This window comes from Hyla sarda, chromosome 3 (assembly GCF_029499605.1).
Source record: "Hyla sarda isolate aHylSar1 chromosome 3, aHylSar1.hap1, whole genome shotgun sequence".
NCBI lineage: Eukaryota > Metazoa > Chordata > Amphibia > Anura > Hylidae > Hyla > Hyla sarda.
Window position 1 is genome coordinate 101,715,900 of NC_079191.1, and position 22,799 is coordinate 101,738,698.

General features: G+C 40.8%; 1 protein-coding gene and 2 long non-coding RNA genes across 9 annotated transcripts in view; 1 reads left to right on the forward strand and 2 right to left on the reverse strand.

The window, feature by feature from the left end:
* Positions 1-22,799, forward strand: part of DOCK10 (dedicator of cytokinesis 10) — a 431,686-nt gene that overhangs the window by 286,884 nt on the left and 122,003 nt on the right. For all 6 annotated transcript variants that reach the window (XM_056564788.1, XM_056564791.1, XM_056564789.1 and 3 more), the window contains exons 15-21: positions 1,634-1,756; positions 6,773-6,852; positions 9,020-9,207; positions 14,078-14,143; positions 16,529-16,621; positions 19,892-20,015; positions 20,819-20,940. In XM_056564788.1, the coding sequence (XP_056420763.1) occupies positions 1,634-1,756; positions 6,773-6,852; positions 9,020-9,207; positions 14,078-14,143; positions 16,529-16,621; positions 19,892-20,015; positions 20,819-20,940 (796 nt within the window). The remainder of the gene's footprint in view (positions 1-1,633; positions 1,757-6,772; positions 6,853-9,019; positions 9,208-14,077; positions 14,144-16,528; positions 16,622-19,891; positions 20,016-20,818; positions 20,941-22,799) is intronic.
* Positions 4,858-14,068, reverse strand: LOC130361589 (uncharacterized). Of its 2 annotated transcripts, XR_008891074.1 has the most exons (4): positions 13,694-14,068; positions 13,482-13,598; positions 5,811-5,965; positions 4,858-5,064 (listed from the first exon to the last, which is right to left on the reverse strand). It is a non-coding gene; the product is annotated as an uncharacterized LOC130361589 (long non-coding RNA). The 2 variants fall into 2 exon arrangements; XR_008891073.1 differs by lacking the exon at positions 13,694-14,068 and having other exon boundaries at positions 13,482-13,660.
* LOC130361588 (uncharacterized) lies at positions 16,558-21,036 on the reverse strand. Its single transcript, XR_008891072.1, has 3 exons — positions 20,900-21,036; positions 17,265-17,473; positions 16,558-16,675 (listed from the first exon to the last, which is right to left on the reverse strand). It is a non-coding gene; the product is annotated as an uncharacterized LOC130361588 (long non-coding RNA).

Consider the following 22,799-nt stretch of genomic DNA (forward strand, 5'->3'; position numbering starts at 1 on the left):
TATTTATGAAAATATATTAACTTTTGGCAAAGTGCTGGAACATAATAAACACAACAATAAGTCCCTCAGTGGGCCCAACTCCTGTGCCGCAGGTCTGCCTGAGGAAGTCCAAAACCACAGGACAGCCTTTGGTGCTGGGACACCACAGCTATGTTCACATGGCAGAATTTTTGTGTGGAATTCCGCAGGAAATGACACAAAAATGTAAAACAATAGTAAAGGAAGATACGGAGGCACTCAGGTCTTCAGAGGACGGTTTATTCAGGATCAGGTCATACAGCACTGCCTGGCCGACCAATCGTTTCGCACACCTGGGTATCTTCCTTTACTATTGTGGCTCTGTTGTCTGGATGAGCACCGGTGTCAGGCGGAGGATCTGTGAGTAGCGGTGGTGATTGTGCCATTATAGCAATCGTGGTGGCATCCCAGTGGCAGTGCCAACATTAGACTGTTTCTCTTTGTTTGGATAAAGTTTAAAACACAATGGGGAAGATTAAACAGGTACTCCGGTGGGTAAAAAAAAAATAAAAAATCATATCAACTGGCTCCAGAAAGTTAAACAGATTTGTAAATTACTATTAAAAAATCCTAATCCTTCCAGTACTTATCAGCTGCTGTATGCTCCACAGGAAGTTGAATTGTTTTTTTTTTTATGTCTGACCACAGTACTTTCTGATGCCACCTCTGTCCATGTCAAGAACTGTCCAGAGCAGGAACAAATTCCCATGACAAACCTATCCTGCTCTGGACAGTTCTTGACATGGACAGAGGTGTCAGCAGAGAGTGCTGTGGTCAGACAGAAAAGAACAAATCAACTTCCCGTGGTGCATACAGCAGCTGATAAGTACTGGAAGGATTAATATTTTTTAATAGACGTAATTTACAAATCTGTTTAACTTTCTGGAGCCAGTTGATATATATATATATATATATATATAAGTTTTTTTTCCTGGAATACCCCTTTAAGATATTCCAGTATAGAATATAGAATCCATTAATATATGTCCATACCGAACGCAAGAATACTTGGAAATGGTTTTCTGAAAGGTTAGACAGATTTGTAAATTACTTCTATTAAAAAATCTTAATCCTTCCAATAATTATCAGCTGCTGAAGTTGACTTCTGTCTGGCCATAGTGCTCTCTGCTGACATCTCTGCTTGTCTTGGGAATTGCACGGAGTAGAATAGGTTTGCTATGGGGATTTGCACTTTGAACAGTTCCCGAGACACGTGTCATCAGAGAGCACATAGACAGAAAAGAACAACTCAACTTCAGCAGCTAAAAAGTACTGAAAGGATTAAGATTTTTTAATAGATGTAATTTACAAATCTGTTTAACTTTCTGGAGCCAGTTGATATATAAAAAAAGTTTTTTCCTGGATAACCCCTTTAATAATGGAGCACTGTCTGGAGGGAAGTTCCCTGTATTTGCCTGGAAAATCCTGCAGCATAATAATTCTTATCAAAGAATATGTTGTTTGCATGTTGTATGGCCAGGAACCTCCTAAGTTATTTGGAAGCTTCTTGTTTAAATGCATATAATAGACAAATATTCAGTAATGTATATTTCTTATGTCATGTTTATGATAACATTTTTGGCATACTTTTGGCATATTTGTCATGGTTTTGCAGGCCGGTATTTAAAGACAACAGCGGAACCATTGATCGAGAATCCAGGTTCTCCCCTCTCTTCAGACAGGAAAGCAATAAGATCTCCACTGAAGACCTCATAAAACTGGTGACTGAATACAGAAGGTAGGATAATGCCACCTGTCTTTACAATACTTACCGTATTTTTCGCCATATAAGACGCACTTTTTCTTCCCCAAAACTGGGGGGGAAAAGTCGGTGCTTCTTATATGGCGAATACACCCCTATTGCGGCGGTCCCTGCGGCCATCAACGGCCGGGACCCGCGGCTAATACAGGACATCACCGATCACGTTGATGCCCTGTATTAACCCTTCAGACGCGGCGATCAAAGCTGACCGCCGCGTCTGAAGGGAAAGTGACACTAACCTGGCTGTTCAGTCGGGCTTTTCGGGACCGCCGCGATTTCACCGCGGCGGTCCTGAACAGCCCAACTGAATAGCCGGGTTAGTGCTTACAGGACACCGGGAGGGACCTTACCTGCCTCCTCGGTGTCTTCTCCATTCAGGGATCCCCTGTATGGCCGGCGCTCTCCTTCCTCGTCATCACGTCGTCGCGTACATGCGTCGGCGTGCGTAACGACGTGATAGCGGCGACGGAGAGCGAGGATACCCGGCCGGCAGCAGAGACGTTCCGGAGCGAAGGGGACACGGCGACAGCGATGGAGCGACATCCAGGGCAGTGGTGACGGGTCCGGAGCGGCGGGGACACGTGAGCATTACCTCCTATGCAGTGGTCTTCAATCTGCGGACCTCCAGATGTTGCAAAACTACAACTCCCAGCATGCCCGGACAGCCAACAGCTGTCCGGGCATGCTGGGAGTTGTAGTTTTGCAACACCTGGAGGTCCGCAGGTTGAAGACCACTATTGGGTTCAAAAATCTTTATTTTTTTAGATTTTGCACCTATAAATTGGGTGCGTCTTATACGCCGGTGCGTCCTATAGGGCGAAAAATACGGTAACCAACAGTAATTTTCAGTATAGACATATTATATACTGTATACTGATGAATATTGCTAACAATTGGTTCAAATGTCTTATCATTATTATACTGTATGATGAGAAAGAAGAGTAGCTAATAGACTTTTATATATATATATATATATATATATATATATATATATAATGGGTATTCTGGGGAACTGAAGTTATCAGGCACTTATCCCCTATCCATAGGAAAGGGGATAAGTGTCTGATCACGGAGGGACAGACTGCTAAGACTCTACATGATCTCCTGTATGGGGTACCTATCTTTGGTGCACTCTGACACCCACCTTCCAGGACAAGCAAGTAACAGCCCGCTTAGCCAATCACTGACTGAGGCGGGATAATGCTGTGGCCAGTGATTTGCTAAGCTGGTCATCACTTGCGCTTGTCCAGGATGATGAGGGCTGAAACGTCCCAACGACTTGTAAGTTGCTATTGATCTATACAGAAGATTTTGGGGGGCACCAGAAGTCGGACCCTCCATGATCAGACACTTATATCCTATACTGTGGATAGGAGTTACAGTACAGACCAAAAGTTTGGACACACCTTCTCATTCAGAGTTTTCTTTATTTTCATGACTATGAAAATTGTAGATTCACATTGAAGGCATTAAAACTATGAATTCACACATGTGGAATTATATACATAACAAAAAAGTGTGAAACAACTGAAAATGTGTCATATTCTAGGTTCTTCAAAGTAGCCACCTTTTGCTTTGATTACTGCTTTGCACACTCTTGGCATTCTCTTGATGAGCTTCAAGAGGTAGTCACCTGAAATGGTTTTCACTTCACAGGTGTGCTGGTGTGGAGGAGGAGGTGTGATGGTGTGGGGGTGCTTTGCTGGTGACACTGTTGGGGATTTATTCAAAATTGAAGGCATACTGAACCAGCAAGGCTACCACAACATCTTGCAGCGGCATGCTATTCCATCCGGTTTGTGTTTAGTTGGACCATCAATTATTTTTCAACAGGACAATGACCCCAAACACACCTCCAGGCTGTGTAAGGGCTATTTCACAAAGAAGGAGAGTGATGGGGTGCTGCCCCAGATGACCTGGCCTTCACAGTCACCGGACCTGAACACAATCGAGATGGTTTGGGGTGTGCTGGACCGCAGAGTGAAGGCAAAAAGGGCCAACAAGTGCTAAGCATCTCTGGGAACTCCTTCAAGACTGTTGGAAGACCATTTCAGGTGACTACCTCTTGAAGCTCATCAGGAGAATGCCAAGAGTGTGCAAAACAGTAATTAAAGCAAAAGGTGGCTAGAACCTAGAATGACATATTTTCACACTTTTTTGTTATGTCTATAATTCCACATGTGTTAATTCATAGTTTTGATGCCTTCAGTGTGAATCTACAATTTTCATAGTCATGAAAATAAAGAAAACTGTGAATGAGAAGGTGTGTCCAAACTTTTGGTCTGTACTGTATGTGTCTGATAAGTTCAGTTTCCCGCAGTACCCCATTTACAGGAGAGGATCCTATACACAGGAAACAGGAAAAAATAAGCTATTTTTTTTACTTTTGATCCAAATGATCTAATTTATGGCTACAACATGAATAACAGGAAAACTGTCCTGGACAAGACTTAAAATGTATTGCATCATGTTTTATAAGGCGCAAATACCTGAGCTACTTTTTGTGATAGAAGAATTGTAAAGTGCTAAAATACTGTCCAGTCTTCAGGCATCATGTTATAGGGTAGAGAGAGCTGAGTAGATTTAAATATATATATATATATATATATATATATATATATATATATATATATATATACACCAAAATAGAAATGCTGCGGCACTCCAAAAAGTATAGTGAAGAAAGAGTTTATTGACCTGACCTTGACTTTCTCAAGCTCCGGGCAGCAATCGGGCAGCTGAAACGTCGCTTCTGATGTCAGGTCAATAAACTCTTTTTTCACTATACTTTTTGGAGTGCCGCAGCATTTCTATTTTGGTGTGGATTTTTGTACATCCCTTCACCTGGGGTGTTTTTTCTGCTGGCACCCACTGCTCTGCATAATTTGGTTGAGCTGCTCCATTGTTTCTATATATATATATATATATATATATATATATATATATATATATATTTGTTGGAAAAGTTCCAGGATAACTTATTCATGTAAACCTCTGCTCATTTTGGGCTATGTAGTCGTATGGGCAGTCCTACAAATGACCACCCACTTGACTCCTTAGCCCAGAATGAGCAGAGATTTAAATGAATAAATAATACGTTTTCCAAGGTCTTTTCCCACAATCTCTATATAAATCTGTTCGTCTCCTCTATAACATGCTGCTGATAGACAGGACTTCATTATTAATGTGACAGTTCCTGTTAAATACAACCTCTACTTTCCAAGTAAATATTGTCAGCAAGTCTTATAGATCGGCTATAGGAGGCTCAGGATGTTCCAGTAAATCTGAAATAAAAGGACATATTACTGGTCATCTGCATCTGTTGACGGCCTGAATGAGCTCATCATTATATGATGCTTATATACATATCTATAGTAATACAAAATCCACGGAACAGAATGACAGATTAAACCATCATACCTTACATTCTGTCGTGTAGTTGTGGCTTATGTCAATCGTTACATATAGAACAGTATTGCTCAACCAACGTTCTTCCAGCTGTTGCAAAACTACAACTTCCAGCATGCTCGGACAGCCAAAGGCTGTCCGAGCATGCTGGGAGTAGTAGTTTTGCAACAGCTGGAGGCACACTGGTTGGGAACACTAATACAGAACATCACTGTAGAGGAAATAGCTTTATATGCATAATACATTCATAATATATTCTATGTTTAGATGAGTTGTATCTGTATATAGTAGGGGCCATACATAGAGGAGGTCCTTGTAGGTTTACATTCCGTATAGCAATAGGATATCACCGCAGCACACGTAATATCGTGAAATAAGGTGGCCTCACACAGCCATTTTCATGCAATACATAGCTGCAAAATTTATGTATGATAATAATGTATAGTAATGCCTATATATGTTGCTCACTAGGTCATGCAGTAACTTTACATCTCCTTTTTTATGTGTCTGGTTTCTGTATTTGGCTCACAAATCCCTCTGTTCTGCTGCTCACTCATTCTGACATCCACTGCTCAGGAAGAGGCGTGTGTCTGAGACAAGCACTGAGCCCGCCCTCACTCACCAAGCATTCACTTCCTCACTGACTCTGCTGCGCTGTGCTGGGTCACTGCAGGCTGCTCTGTAATCCCCTCCTCTGGGGACAAAGATGATGCAGCACCCATTATGTTATGGATGGTATGGGACCCCTAGTGGTCTTTTTTTTATAAGCCATGATTTCTATAAAAAGGAGATAACATTTTTTTTAATGAAGTATATTACAAAGGTTAATGTTTTAACAAGATGTACAACATATAAAAAAAAATGTAATCAATGTGAAATCAATGCTTCTGTGCTAATAATAATGTTAAAAATATCTTATACACTATACAGATATATATATATATATATATATATATATATATATACGGGGTCAGTACTTTCCTCCGGGAGAGGACACCTCTTCAGGTGTAACAGAGATTCAAATTAGGCCATTTAGCACTCCGCGGGCTTCTGGGTAAAAAAATATTTAAATTAGCTCACCACACCACCTTCACAGGTAGTGTGTCCTGCAAAACAGCTCAGGCTCCATTTAAGAAGCCCGCGGAGTGCTAAATGGCCTAATTTGAATCTCCGTTACACCTGAAGAGGTGTCCTCTCCCCGAGGAAAGTACTGACCCCGTTTAAAGCCAAAGGCCTCTCACCACAGCCAAGCCAGATCACCCTGCTCTGTACTGACGAGGGGCAAACACCCCGAAACAGCTGTCTGCAGATGGGTCCTCTTTCCTTCTGGAGAGAGTTCTGGCTTGGCGTAAATCCCAATCAGTTGTGAGACTTCTTAAATGGAGTCTGAGCTGTTTTGCAGGACACACTACCTGTGAAGCTGATGTGGTGAGCTATTTTAAATATATATATATATATATATATATAGAGAGAGAGAGAGAGAGAGAGAGAGAGAGAGAGAGAGAGAGAGATTTATACATATATATACATCCATTAGTGGCTGTATTTGCTTGTATGTTCATGTTATGTTCTCTTTAAAAACAGGGCAGAGAAGATTAGCAAGATACAAATCATCCCTGGAAGCCTGGATATATCAGTAGAGGCTGTACCCATGGACCAGTCAAGTAGGATATTTCTGTTATATTATATGTATTGTAACCTGGAATACTAAACAATTTGATGTATCAGGGAAACACATACAGTGACCGATTATTTGCCTATATTTATCTTCTACTCTCTTGGTTGGGGTTCATATGCTCCAATTTATTATTTCCTTCTTTACGTATCATTTTCCAATCTTTTGTTTGTTTTAAATTTTTTTGTGAATCTTTAATTATGTCACTTATTTCGATACATAGAGTAGTTTAGGAGAATTAAAAGTGCACCTAGAGCTGCAAGATTGAAGTCCCACTGGGCCCATGGTCCTGCCAACCCTATGTACAGTAATAGGGAGCAACCTGCCCAGTCATGAAGATCTGGGACTTTCAGTGCGGGATGCACGCTGTGTACATCAGCATGTAAGTTCTCCTAAACTATGCTATGTATCCGAAGAAGAGACGCTGGGACCAGTGTCTGTAGCTAACTTATGCCATCATGCTCATTAAGGGCAGCATTACTAAGTTTACAGGATCCCTTTAACTTCAGACAAACACAGCAGTTTCTTACGGCATGTTCACAGAATCCACAGCAGAAATCTGAGACATACCCTCTGTAGATTTTTGCTGTCTATGCCACAAATGTTTCTATGGTTTCAGATCTTAGTTATGAAGAAAGATTTAAAGAATTACATTTGTTTAGTCTTTTGAAAAGAAGTTTAAGGAAGAATATGGTCAATTTATTTAAAGGATACTCCAGCCAAATTTTTTATTTACCTTATTTGCCTGGGCTGCCACCATTAACTTTAGCTTATCTTTTAAGGCAGCCCGGGCATGATGAATAAATATAACATTTGACTGAAGTAGCCATTTAAATATAAAAAAAAAAACATCCGAAAAATATGGAAAAAAAACTGTTCTGGGTAAAACACCCTCAAAAGAAAAAGGGGCACTTTTTCCTTCATCTAGAGAAAAAAAGTTTTAATCTCTGACAATATGGCAATCCTTCTTTACCATAAGAACTGTGCACTTATGGAACAGTCTTCCTCAGGAACTGTGAAAAAGATGTATAGAGGAGGGCTCAACCTATTCATAAGAATCCTATGGGTGCTGCTAGTCAGTAATTGAAAAACACAATCTAAGCCACCACAGTGACTGTGGAAACAAATTAGCATGAAGCAATCACTAAATAAATGACCAGTGACCCTCCTTAAGCACAATGCTCATTATATATAAAAAAAGAGATTGACAATGATATACAAGGCATGAGCCACAACAAACTACAGGCAGAAAATCCCTATACTAGTACCAGACGGGATGCCAGAGCCCCACGCGTTCCGTCACCCTGTGACTTCCTCAGGGGTATACTCAGGAACTGGTCACAGCAAAAAGAGTTGAGGGCTTTAAAGCGGTACTCCCGTGGAAAACTTTTTTCAAATCAACTGGTGCCAGAAAGTTAAACAGATTTGTAAATCACTTCTATTAAAAAATCTTAATCCTTCCAGTACTTTTTAGGGGCTGTATACTAAAGAGAAATCCAAAAAAGAAATGCATTTCCTGTGATGTCCTGACCACAGTGCTCTCTGCTGACCTCTCTGTCCATTTTAGGAACTGTCCAGAGAAGAAGAAAATCCCCATAGCAAACATATGCTGCTCTGGACAGTCCCTAAAATGGACTTTGGTCAGGATATCACAGGAAATGCATTTCTTTTTTGGATTTCTCTTTAGTATACAGTACCCTAAAAAGTACTGGAAGGATTAAGATTTTTTAATAGAAGTGATTTACAAATCTGTGTAACTTTCTGGCACCAGTTGATTTAAAAAAAAAAAAAAAAAAAAGTTTTCCTCGGGAGTACCCCTTTAAAACATGCCTAGATACATTGTTAGAATAAAATAACATTAATGTGTCCATTGTAATATACAGGGCACACTTCTGTCACCTGAGAGTCACAGTGATGGCCCTACAGTTTCACAAAGCAAAAAATTACCACCACTTACTTTAAAAAAAAATTACCACCACTTACTTTAATCCCTAATGTTAGTTCTGCAGAGGCTAGTAGGTCCACCCGTGGAGGGATCCTATTAAACAGTACTCTAGGTCTTGTTTTTTGCCCCCTACGTTGTCTTGTATTAATATGCATGTCACAGGTTGTAACACATTTTTCGGATGGTTATTTTTCTGGTTTGTGTTGTGCAGACTGCCTTACCTCATCTCTAATACCAATCAAACCCTTTGGTGAAATAGAGAAATATCTACCCACTGTGGAAGTGGAGGAAATTGTACAGGCAACAACCAAATATTCTCAGCCTTATAGGACTTATAAGAACCAAATATACCTGTACCCCAAACACCTTAAATATGACAGCCAGAAATGCTTCAACAAGGTAAGATGGGAATACTTGGACTGAAGATAAAGTAAGATAAAGTCTAATATTACTTTTCTTCTGTGTGTCATGAATAGGTACTGTAAATCCACCTTTGAACAATCGTTTACAGTTTATAATGTAATGTCATCTGTATACATTGTTAAGGAACCTTGTAAGTACATTTTATTTCTTATGTTGTATTGATTCTGCATAACCTGCAGAATTTAGAGTTCTTGTTCCTGAGATATTAGGATTCATAGTTTGTATGATGATACAGTGAATCAGTAAGGGGGGCATGAACTTAATTTTAAGAATAAGAGGAAATATCAGGCAATGGGTGGGATTATATAGTCAGGGGGTGTAAATGTTGTACATTGAGGGGTGGGCAAGGCTCAAGTCTTGCAGGAACGCATGGGAACTGAGTTCCTGCTCATTTTCCACAGCAGGGACACTGTTCCCATAAGCAGGAGTCCTGCAGGACAAGCCCCTGAGTGGGAATCTTGGGTGAGTTTCCATGCTTTGTTTTCCCAGGACTTGTCCCCTGGGGATGTGTATACCTAAAACCCACCCCCTGACAGTATAATTCCACCCATCGCCTGATTAAAGTCAGAGGGCGTGACCCTATTAAAATTAAATTCACACCCTCTGACTGATTACCTGAATTGTCAGGCAAACTTAGAATCCTTATTTATCTCTGGAACAAAAGGGAGTATTAGGGGAAAAATAGGTGTGGGATCAGGACACCCTTAGCTATCTAATAGTAATGCAATCTCATTTTTGGGGGGTTGGCCTCAGGTCCTTTTCAATCTGAGCTGAGCTGAAGGGACCCAGCGCAGCCCTTACATAATGTATAGAGTCTAGGCTTTTGGTATTGTACATATAGGCTCTGTAGGCACCTAAACAGCTGATTCAAAGGTGCCAGATATCAGCTCCCCGCAGATTAGTTATTGATGGCTTGTCATGGGAATAAGTCATCAATTAAGTTTCATACGCTAATCTTGATGCAATATGCAATGTAATATCTGTATTACACACAGAATTCTATGCTAGCTACGAGCGCAGAGCCTCAGAGAACACAGGAGGTATTCCCTCTATGGTGTCATGTGTCAAACTCAGTTTCTTTATGTTCTGCATAAGGCACACCATAAGGTGTTAATGTTTCTTAAAAATTATTACATTTTTGTCCAACAAAAAAGAAATGAGACCTGGTGCGATCAATCCCTCAGCCCCTATACTACTACCCCCAACATGGAACAGACTCTGTTCCATGATGGGGGGTAGTAGTACAAACACTAAGGTAGCCTCCCCAGCTGCCTGCAGACTCCTGCAGCCAGAGAACTACTACTCCAATCATGTAAAGGTGTCTGTTCCATTATGGGAGTAGTAGTAGTCCCGGCTGCGGGAGTCTGCAGGCGGCTGATACTAACGGATGAAAAACTGATGCAAATGGATTCCACCAAATGGCATCCCTTTGCATCAGTTTGCATCCGTTATTAGAATGGTCCGTTTAGGTTTTTTTTTTTGTCCATTTTCAATGCCCAAATATTTTAAATACTCATCTTGTCCCAATATAGTCACTCCCTCGACTTCCAGCTTTGTTCTCTCAACAAGTGCGAGCTGAAAGGACTTGGACCAGTTAATCCTTATCCCAGATATCTCTTAATACACGTTAATTGAAAACATAACCTTTTGGGACCATTATTTCTGGTTGGTCTAGGAACAAAAGGAGTTCATCAGCATATAGGCAAATTTTGTTGTTACTACCCCAAACTCCAAACCCCTGTAATCTCACTAGAATTCCTAATTGCAATTGTCAAGGGTTCCATATATAAGATAAATAGAAGTGGGAAGAGGGGGCATCCCTGTTGTGTTCCCCGAGACAACAGGAAGGGGGCAGTTAATCTGCCATTAATTATTAAACTGGCCGTTGAATTATTGTACAAAAGCTTAATCCAATTTATCAATTTTGTGCCAAAATTAAACTGGTCCGGAACCTTCCAAAGAAACTCCCACTCCACTCTGTCAAATGCTTTTTTGGCATCTTAGGACAGGATGGAGTGGAGAGGATGGCTTTCCATTTGGAGCGTGGCCATTACCCTGGACAGATTATCTTGTATCCATCTACCGGGAATAAAAGCCGATTGGTGATGGTGGATCAAATAAGGAATTACTTTAACCATTCTAGCAGCTAGAATTTTTGATAGCAACTTGACATCCACATTTAGCAAAGATATCGGTCTAAATGCAGCCGGAGTAAAATTTTACTTATCTTTTTTTGGTATTAGCGTTATTTCTGCCTCCATCATTGAGGGGGGGAGAGCCCCCTTCTCAAAGGATTCATTAAGAGTCAGTAACATGTTAGGCAAAAGAAACTCTCCCCACTCTCTATATACTTCCAGTGGGATACCGTCTGGGCCCGGGGAAGATGAACCAGAATAAGAAGCCAATGCCAACTTTACTTCTTCCAAAGATATGGGTCTGTCTAAATGATTTCTTTGGGAATCAGTTAGTTTTGGGAACTCACCTTTCCCCAAAAAGGAATATATTCAGAGAGATTTACTTCAGACTCATAGAGGGCTGCAAAAAAGTCATGGAAACACTGCTGAATCTCTAAACTATGTGATGTGCTCCTACCATCTGGCATAATTATGTTTCCGATCCCATTACTACCCTTTTGTGCATTCAACAGATTAGCCAAAAACATCCCGGCTCTACTTCCCTCTCTAAAATGCTTTTGCCCTGAAAAAATAACTTTATGTTGTATCTTTTCCATCATAAATTTTGACAGTTGATCCTGACCTTGCCTCATTCGTTCAAAGTTTTCTTGGGATGGACACCTGGCAAATTCTGCTTCCCATTTCACCGTCTCTGCCTCTACCACACACTCCCTCTCCGGGAATTCCCTCTTCGTACAGACTATTTCCCTGAAGAGGAGACCCCGTAGAAAGGCTTTCAGTGAGTCCCATAGCATTTGAGCAGAGGGAGAAGATTTGTTCCCAGAATTCCCTCATTTGAGTCTCAATCCCCTCCTTATTCCTCAAAATGTTCAACCAATGTGAGTTGAAAGGAAAATTCTTAGCTCTACCAATAATTTCACAATTTAAATCCAGATCAGTCACAATCAAAGCATGGTCTGAAATGGCTTTAGGATGGTATTTCATATTTTTTTTTTAACTAGGTGGTAGCCATAGATATTACAAAACAATAAATCTATACGCAATGCCGATTGATAGGAGCTTGAAAAACATGAAAAGGCTTCTTTTGTGGTGTTTAGCTGTCTCCATGTATCTATTCACCCTAGGTCAGATATTAATTTAGCTAAACACATTTGACTCTCACCGAATTCATAATGTTATTATAATCACTCCAGGCAAACAGAAGAAGACCTTTTTTTCCTTTCAAAGAATTAAAGGGGTATTCCAGGCCAAAACATTTTTTTCTATATCAACTGGCTCCGGAAAGTTAAACAGGTTTGTAAATTACTTCTATTAAAAAATCTTAATCCTTCCAATAGTTATTAGCTTCTGAAGTTGAGTTGTTGTTTTCTGTCTAACTGCTCTCTGATGACTCACGTCCCGGGAGCTGTGCAGTTCCTATGTGGGGATATTCTCCCATCAGGCACAGCTCCCGGGATGTGACATCATCATTGAGAAGTTAGACAGAAAACTTCAGAAGCTAATAACTATTGGAAGGATGAAGATTTTTTAATAGAAGTAATTTACAAATCTGTTTAACTTTCCGGAGCCAGTTGATATATAAAAAAAAAAGTTTTGGCCTGGAATACCCCTTTAACCAAAGCCAATATGGGGTCCGGAGAGAAGGGAGGGGGAATATAGAAAAAGGCTCTAATCAATTCCTGACCCTAAGTTTTAACATGTGAGAAAATAAATCTCCCTTCATTATCTACCCATTTTCCCAAGACTTGCAAATTAATATTATTATGTATGTACATTGAAACACCATTCATGAAGCTGGATAAAACAGAATGTAAAGTTAATTTTGCCCATTTTCTCTCTAGCTTCTGGGCGTTTTCCTTGGTAACGTGTGATTCAACCAAACGGATTACAGCGGGCAAGAATCTCTGAATGTGGACAAAAATTGCCAGCCTCTTCCGACAATCCCTCTCACATTCCATAATAATACCTTAATAGACATTCAGAATATATATAAAAAATTTAAAAAAAACACCTCACACTGGGTCCCACCCCCCTTTTCCCGCCTGACCTGCCAACTAACAGATCTCTACCCATACTTGTCTTTACTCTCAACCACTCCACACTTCTCAATCTTACTGGTGGCTGGAACTGAAGGATGTTTGGGGCAATTCACATTTCTAGCACCGCCCCCCGATCTTCTTTGGGCTGGTTTTGGTGGCAAACGGCTCCACACACACAGTACTGTTATATGACCTGAAGAAAATAATAGCCAGTGTAAGGCTTAAATCGATTCCCAATCCTGTCATATATAAGTCTTTATATATGCATATATATGCATAAGAACTCACAGTTTAGTCGTTAGGGCTCATTATGAGGTGACTTCATCCACATGCAATAGCATTCACGTCCCATTCACCTAAAAGCATAAAACCTTATAATCCGAGCTCTCAAGGAGCCATATCCTTATAAATTAAGTGTCCATAATCCACTACCGGTACATATAATAATCCAGCATTATAGCATGGAGACATACAAAGAGTTACTTAGTTTATTGGAGTTCATGACTACTCCCTTTATTTCAGATGCCAATAATTATATTGTGTCTCTGTAAGAAAGGAAAGTAAACCAGTCATGGGATTTGCTTCAGTTGTCTCAGTGACTGAAGATATGTTTGTTTATAACACATCCGATCCAGATTGTGGTCTAAATGTCTTATCTTGCTGTTTTTGTAGGCGAGGAACATCATGGTTTGTGTTGAATTTAAGAGCTCAGATGAAGAAGGAAGCCTACCATTAAAGGTGATTAGACCATGTACACTTAGTCCCATAAACATTATATAGTGCTCATTTGTACAGCGCAGTACTGTATGTCATTCTATATGCACACATATTACTAAATCTCTACTATATTCTACATGTTATCAATGAGAATATTCAACAAGGCCGTTCATCTGAATGATGTGCAGACTATTTTCACCTATGATAAGCCTTAAAGGGGTACTCCAGCCCTAATACATCTTATCCCCTATCCAAAGGATAGGGGATAAGATTTATGATTGTGGGGGTCCCGCCCCCTTTAACCTGTGTAATGTGCATAGTAAAAGCATCATCTGGTCTCACTCAAATGCATGTTTTACAGTCTACCATCTCCTACTTACAAGTATGGGAACTTTGTTCAACAGGGATCATATACATATGCTGCAGACAAATACAACTGTATAATGTGTATATGCTTGCAAATGTCTGCCATCAACATCCATTAACCACTTAAGAGTGCATTTTTGTTTGGGATTTGAAGGACATGGGCACTTTAGAATTTTTTTATTGCATTGCATGCACCTTTAAACTTGCAGGCTCTACAATTGGGCTTCTGCAGCTTGCACATATTACAATACAATGCAACCTGCTCAGTGCCATTCTGTGTACATTCTGTCAGATGGCTCATTTAAATTCCTCTGACTATCTGTGCACTGCTTGTGCCACTCTAGAGTAGGAAGTGAGCCAGTAGAACCAAACAGGCCCAGAACCTTTTTGCATGCTGCTGCACATTTACTTTACTACTAGTGATCATAGGTTGTCTCAGCAAAACTTTTGATTTTTAAAGAGACAGGTACCTTTTGAATAGACACAAATAATCAATTAGTAACTGATAGTAAAGAACTTTACAAAAGTTCCCTCAAGGGGAATCTTTAAGCTGTGGATGATGCTTAGAGCTAAAATGTCAAAGCAACTGCATGCCTCCTTCCTCCCGCACCCTCCCTTACCTTAACTGAAAGATGTGCACGGGAGTAGTGGGGGAGGGAGGAGGCATACATGCTGAGGCCCACAGAGTCCCTTTGACACTTCAGCTGTGAGCATGATCTGGAACTGACAGATTCACTTTAAATACTTGTCTCTTTAGCTGGAAGAATTAGATAATTTTTGTTCTTCCTTATATGTGCACATTTTATGAAAAATTGCATTTTTTTTTAGATTTTATGAACAATGCAAAAAGGCGATTAAACTGAAATGTTAGTGAATGTCTAAGAAGGTGGTAGACGCTGCAGATATGCTGTATTTGCTCTTATACCATCAGCATGTCATGCACTTAGCCATCCAGCGTCAGCCATATCCTTTTATTAAATTTCTATGTATTGACGTAAACTCTGCTGAAGGATTAAGATTTTAGGTTATTTATTCAAGCACTTTCGAGCTTAGTGATCATATCCAACAGCCATAAAAGCTGGTCACTAGCAGTATGGGCACCCAGCTCACCAAGTGGGCATAATGCAGTTGTCTCAGAGTCCTAAAATGAAAACAGTCTAGTTAGCATGTGGAAGCAGGGTTCACTGCATATTGGGCTTCATTCATGCCATGTTTCCTGAATGCAAAATTAAGTGAATGTCTAAATAGTCTTCATTAAAAATGTCCTACCATTTATCTGATAAGAGATAAAGATAATCGGTCTGACAGACTTTATGCCCTCAGTGTTAGAGATAACTGCAGGGAGGGAGAGGGGGTTAAAGGGGTACTCCTGTGCCCAATCCTTCTGAACCTCTGGTTCAGAAGGCTTGGAGTAGCAGTTGTGATGTCACAACCACGCCCCCTCCATTGATGTCTATGGGAGGCGGCGTGGTGGTTGTCACGCCCCCTCCCATAGACATCAATAGAGGGTGTGTGGCAGTGACGTCACATGGGGGCGTGGCCGTGAGTCGCGGTCGCTGCTCCAAGCCTTCTGAACTAGATGTTCAAAAGGCTGGTGCACAGGAGTACCCTTTATACACCAGCCCAGAAAGTAGATAGTGGTAAAGAAACATTGAAGGAAATCTCCCGAATACTAGAGAGAGAGGAAAGCAGAAAAAGGCAGTCTGCTGGAGTAGGAAAGGAGAGTAGATACAAGACAGTGTGCTGGAAAGAGATAGAGAGGAGAGCAGATACAAGGCAGTCTGGTGGAAAGAATTATATATGCTGTGTACACGTATATAGAAAAAAACAAAGCTCATACAGCAAGCTGCAAAGGCTGTAGGAGCAAAAGAAAGCTACATTGTTAATTAAAGCCTATGGAGAGAATCCTACATTTTAATAAATAGAAAACATTTTTATGGGTGTCCATACCCTAAATGCTGTGAGGTTTATCTTTCTAAACAGTATACCTTGTTTAGTCTTAAAATACATTGCATTTACAATTCTCTTATTTCTTACCAGTGTATATATGGGAAGCCTGGTGGGCCTCTGTTTACAACAGCAGCATACACCACAATCCTTCATCATACTCAGAATCCAGACTTCTATGATGAGGTCAGTATATGGTCTTACTATGTTCTCTTCATCTTAAGGTAAAAACGTGTCTTCCTGAGAGATGATTTAAGAAAAACGACATGGACTCAGATTTTCAGCCTAACTTATGCTAAAGGGGTACTCCGATGGAAAACCATTTTTTTTTTTTTAAATCAACTGGTGCCAGAAAGTTAAACAGATTTGTAAATTACTTCTATTAAAACATCTTATTCCTTCCAGTACTTATTAGCTGCTGAATACTTTAGAAGAAATTATTTTCTTTTTGGAACACAGAGCTCTCTGCTGAATCACGAGCACAGTGCTCTCTGCTGACATCTCTGTCCATTTTAAGACCTGTCCAGAGTAGGAGAAAATCCCCATAGCAAACATATGCTACTCTGGACAGTTCCTAAAATGGACAGAGATGTCAGCAGAGAGCACTGTGCTCGTGATGTCAGCAGAGAGCTCATTGTTCCAAAAAGATAAGAATTTTCTATGTAGTATTAAGCAGCTAATAAGTACTGGAAGGATTAAGATTTTTTAATAGAAGTAATTTACAAATCTGTTTAACTTTCTCCCACCAGTTGATTTAAAAAATAAATAAAAAATAAATAAGTTTTCCACCGGAGTACCCCTTTAAAAGTAGACGTGAACTGTAGTATACCAGAGTTCTTTGCTTTTCTTTGAAGAATCAATGAGAGTTTCAACAGCTCTGGTGTAAGCTGGTTTAATAACCACACAGTCAATTTAGGGAAAGGACTGCCAGGTTAAGTGGTTCCAACCGAGGACAGTCCATACTTCTAGCCAAGACTTGCTGGCAGTTTTCTCTTATATAAAAGGTTAGGCCAATTTCCAGTAAAGCGTTTCCAATGACTGCAATGGAAAGAGAAAGTTACAGATACCACAGAAATTTTGTTCTTTTCCTACAATTATTTTTCCACTTTATAATATATTGTATCAGAATACTTTTCATTGTCTAAATTTGGAACAATACAGTAGATTTAAGTCATGTCGTTTTAGAATAACCAACATAAGGGAGACCTAAAACAAGAAGTTATTAATAAAGTCTCTTGATAGCTAAAGTAACAGAGTCACACAGCTACTCTATTCGTATAATAATGTTATGGGTACGTAAACAATGGAATAATACTATTTAGTGTTGGTGCCAACCAAGCAAGGGCTGTCATTCATCTCCATGGTGATTGTCACTATTAAAAACATCTTAGGCCAATGCGAAGATGACCTAAAATCGGCATGTGTATTGCAATGGCTTAAAAGTAACCTGCTGCAAATCTGGAAAAATCTGCAATAGATAAAGCATGCCAAATACAGACAGATTTTTCTGCAGTATTTGTGTGGTCTTTTATGAAATCCCATACACATTCATTGAACTCTACTTAAAGGGCTGTCCCATCTCAATACTTCCGGGTTTCCCAGCTTCTTCGACCTACTTTTAGCTGCTGGAAGTGGTCGGGAAGTCTAAAGCATCCAAAGCGAGGACGTTATACATTTAGCGTAACTCTTATTGACTTTAATGGGAGTAACACAAGCGGCATAGCCCCATGAGCCATACTGTTTATGGGACTCCCAGAGTCATGTAAACAGAGTAGCCCGTGGGGTTAAGCTGCTTATCCATTTCCTTTTAAAGTCAATGGGAGTTACGCAAATTGCTTAACTTCCTCACTTCAGATGCTTTCGGCTTCCCCGACCACTTCCAGTGGCTGCAAACAGGCTGAAGAAGCTGGAAAACCCAGAAGTAAAAAAATGTGATGCCCCTTTAAGTTGCAGACTGTTTTGCTTGCATGCAGCCCTCTACATTGAAATTTATAGGAGGTACAAAAATAACTGAGCAACCAGCAGACCCCTGATTTGTCTGTTCTCCCTCCTGTGGATCTGTTATTAAATGGAAATAGTCCAGTTTAGGGGGACATTTATTAAAGACTGTGTAGAGGAAAAGTTGATCACTTGCCAACAAGAACCCATCAGATTGCTCCTAATCCTAAATTTTAAAGAAGGCTCTGAAAAATAAATGAAGCGATCTTATTGGTTGATGTGGGCAACTAGGCAACTTTTCCTTTGCACAGGTTTTGATTAAATCCCCTCCTTAGACTTGACTTGTCATAAAAAAAACAAAAACAAAAAAACACAAGTATATAGAGGATCACCTGGCACTGCTCTGGGACAACAGATTCTCAATCTGTGCGGTCAGTCAGTCTGCGCTATTCATATCAGCACAATGGTGGTGGTGGTGCTCGCGCTGAGTAGTCACTGCATATACACTCATAGAAGAAGTATGAAAGAAAGACACGGATCACTCACCACAATTCCAATGCTGTGTTCTTTATTCCAATCGACGTAGGTGGCTATACATGGACGGATGTAACGGCAGTAGGTGGTAGGAAGCCCCGTCCTGAGCGACGGCGCCGTTTCACGCCCTCTGGGCATTTCCTCAGGCCCGGAATTGCGGGCCTGAGGAAACGCCCAGAGAGCGCGAAACAGCATCGTCGCTCCGGACGGGGCTCCCTACTGCCCTGCCGTTACATCCGTCCATGTATAGCCACCTACGTCGATTGGAATAAAGAACACAGCATTGGAATTGTGGTGAGTGATCCGTGTCTTTCTTTCATACTTCTTCTATGAGTGAAAAAAAAAAACATTTGTTTTGTCATAGAGACATGTGAAAAGTCTTGGTCGGTCAGGGTCTGGGTGCTCAAACCCCAACCAATCAATAGAACAATCACTGCTACAATTGTTTTGTAAATTTAAAGGGGTATTCAGGGAAAAAAAAAAATTTATATCAACTGGCTCCAGAAAGTTAAACAGATTTGTAAATTACTTCTATGAAAAAAATCTTAATCCTTTCAATAATTATCAGCTGCTGAAGTTGAGTTGTTGTTTTCTGTCTGGCAACAGTGCTCTCTGCTGACATCTCTGCTTGTCTCGGGAACTGCACAGAGTAGAAGAGGTTTGCTATGGGGATTTGCTTCTAAACTGGGTGGTTCCCGAGACATGTGTCATCAGAGAGCACTTAGACAGAAAAGAACAACTCAACTTCAGCAGCTCATAAGTACTGAAAGGATTAAGATTTTTTTAATAGAAGTAATTTACAAATCTGTTTAACTTTCTGGAGCCAGTTGATATATAAAAAAAGGTTTCTTCCTGGATAACCCCTTTAACCCCTTCCAGTTCAGTATCCACAAGTGTAGTTCAATTAATACCTATGTACATACAAGTTGCCCAGGTGTCCAGTGTGAAAGTTACTAAGGAGAGGTGTAATATTTTACATTTCAGGTGAAAATTGAGCTTCCCACTCAGCTCCATGAGAAACATCACATTCTGTTTTCATTCCATCACGTCACCTGTGACATAAATGCAAAAGCTAATGCCAAAAAGAAAGAGACTCTGGAAACACCAGGTATCTTTAGAAGGATTTCATACATTCGCTGCACATTGTTACCATTTCTTGCAGTCGTGTGTCTCATGTACATGTGGATACCCTGTTTCCCCTAAAATAAACCCTACCCCGAAAGTAAGCCCTAGCAGGATTATCAGGGTGGGCTGCAATATAAGCCCTACCCCAAAAATAAGACCTAGGCCAGGGGTAATCAACTGGCAGACTGCCAGGTGGGGGGCACTGTAGGAGTGTGAAGGACGACGAGGGAAGGGGAGGATGGGGGGCTGTAGCAGTGTGGAGGATGGGGGGCTGTAGGAGTGTAGAGGATGGGGGCTGCGGGAGTGTGGAGGATGGGGGGCTGTAGCAGTGTGGAAGATGGGGCGGTGCGACATCCTCCACACTGCTACAGCCCCCCATCCTTCACACTGGTACAGACAGCCCCCCATCCTCCACACTGCTACAGCCCCCATCCTCCACACTGCTACAGCCCCCCATGTTGTTCAAGGTACATACCGTAAATAAATAAGCCCTACCCTGAAAATAAGCCCTAGTGTGTTTTTTGTGACTAAAATTAATATAAGACCCGGTCTTATTTTCGGAGAAACACGGTATGTTGACTCACAAGGATTTTCATTTCTGCTACACTGACCTCCATAAGTGGCTGTCTGTCCTTGTGGCTGTATACGGCCTGCACACTGACCTCCATAAGTGGCTGTCTGTCCTTGTGGCTGTATACGGCCTGCACACTGACCTCCATAAGTGGCTGTCTGTCCTTGTGGCTGTATACGGCCTGCACAGTGATCTTTTGTCTTCTATCGCCACAGTTGGGTTTGCTTGGCTGCCGTTGTTTAAGAATGAACAGCTCACGTCGCAAGAACACCTCATTCCTGTCGCTGCCTACTTACCTGCAAGATACTTGAGTGTAGAAGATGGTTCTACAGGAAAGGTACCACATTCTACCCTATGTTAATCTTTGTGGGTCTGTGCCTCTTTTTCTTGTTCCCAATGGAACATTACAGATAAACATTGGTCAACTGCCTCAGCAACCGTCCAGTAGCGTCGATACAATGCTGCTGGACGGTGCTGAGGCAGTTGACCAATGCTTATCTGTAATGTTGCATGTACCGTAATACTATAACATAAAAAAAAAGCTGATGGGGGTTAGATAGTAGTATCTCATATAACAAAACAAATGGAAGTCAGTGAACCCTATTAGGTAGATATGCTCCAGTGTGACTTCCATGCATTATATAACCAAAACAAAAACAGAAAAGTAGTTACTTATATGCAATATATATATATATATATATATATATATATATATATGAGCAGCATCACAAGACTATAGAACTAAGTATGAGTGCTAAAGATAGTGAGATGTATGGTCAAGTATATGGTACATGTATCTTCATAAAATTTGGGGAAAAAATTTAAAAAAATAAACAAGGTACATAGTGTAATAGATTGTACCTGTTGAAAAGCAGAACATAATTGTACCCAAAATCACATGAAAGTAAATGTTGAAAAACAAACAGACAGTGATGGCAGTGTGAGGTTGGGGACAAGGCCACCCCGACATGTGGTTCAGCACATAAGCTTGGTCTGAGGGTACTCTAATATTTAGAATAGAACACGTACACCTATCCCTTCCACAATGCAGAACAAGCCTTTACACCTGATGTCAGATCAGGTGGAAAAGAAAAGCATTACACCTGATGACATATATTTTGACAGTTAATTAAATGCTATGGGTTTAGCCTAGAAACACCGGAATTTTTTTTTTAAAGGGGTACTCCGCTGCTCAGCATTTGGAACAAACTGTTCCAAACGCTGGAGCCGCTGCCAGGAGCTCATGCGGTCATAGCCCCTCATGACCCCCTGGCCCAATCAATGCAAGTCTATGGGAGGGGGCGTGGGACAGTTTGTTCCAAACGCTGAGCAGTGGAGTACCCCTTTAAGGGAAAAACAATCAAATCAGAATTGGATCTGCAAAATATTACCATATTAGTGCTAACAGTGGATTTTACATATATAGTGTATCGTACAATTAATCCAAAGGAATGTGATGCAGTTAAAGACCTGATTAGTTGCATCTAACACACAACGGGGGAGAAAGTTGTGCAGTTTCCCAAAGCAACCAATCAGATCACTTCTTTCATTTTTCACAGGCCTCTTTCAAAATGAAAGATGCAATCTGATTGGTTGCGATGGGCAACTGCACCACTCTTCACCAATGTGTTTTGGTTTGATTCTTATGGTACCCAGAGAAAGAATCTACCAGGTCGCCTAATTGACCTATAGCAGACTCTTTTCCCATGACCTCAGTTTGATCCTGAGGTACTCCACCGGCACCAGGATTTTGTTACTTCAAACTTGCCTGGTGATTAATCCTCTGGATAGACGATAGCGGCAAGGGGATTAGTCCACTTGGAAGGGTGGGAGGCAGGGGTCAAGTCCTGGGGGAAAAAGTGTGGGAACTCACCTTTGATTTCCACTCAAGGGCTAGTCCTGCAGGACTCCTGCTAATGGGAACTGTGTTCCTGCTCTGGAAAAAGTGCAGGAACTCCGCCCCTGTGCGATCCTGCAAGACTTGAGCCCTGGTGGGATGTATGCTTGCTACAGGTAACGGCTATAAAGTACGAGGTATTTGATGTAGCGGAGGCAAGCCATTTGGATTCTTGGTTTAGTACTGGAATTGTAGCAAAACGAAGTATCTGATACAGATGGGGTAGTAGAATGGTATTCAAGCAATCCAGGATTTGGGGATGTAGCAAAGCTGGACTGACAGTACTTGAGCACCAGACT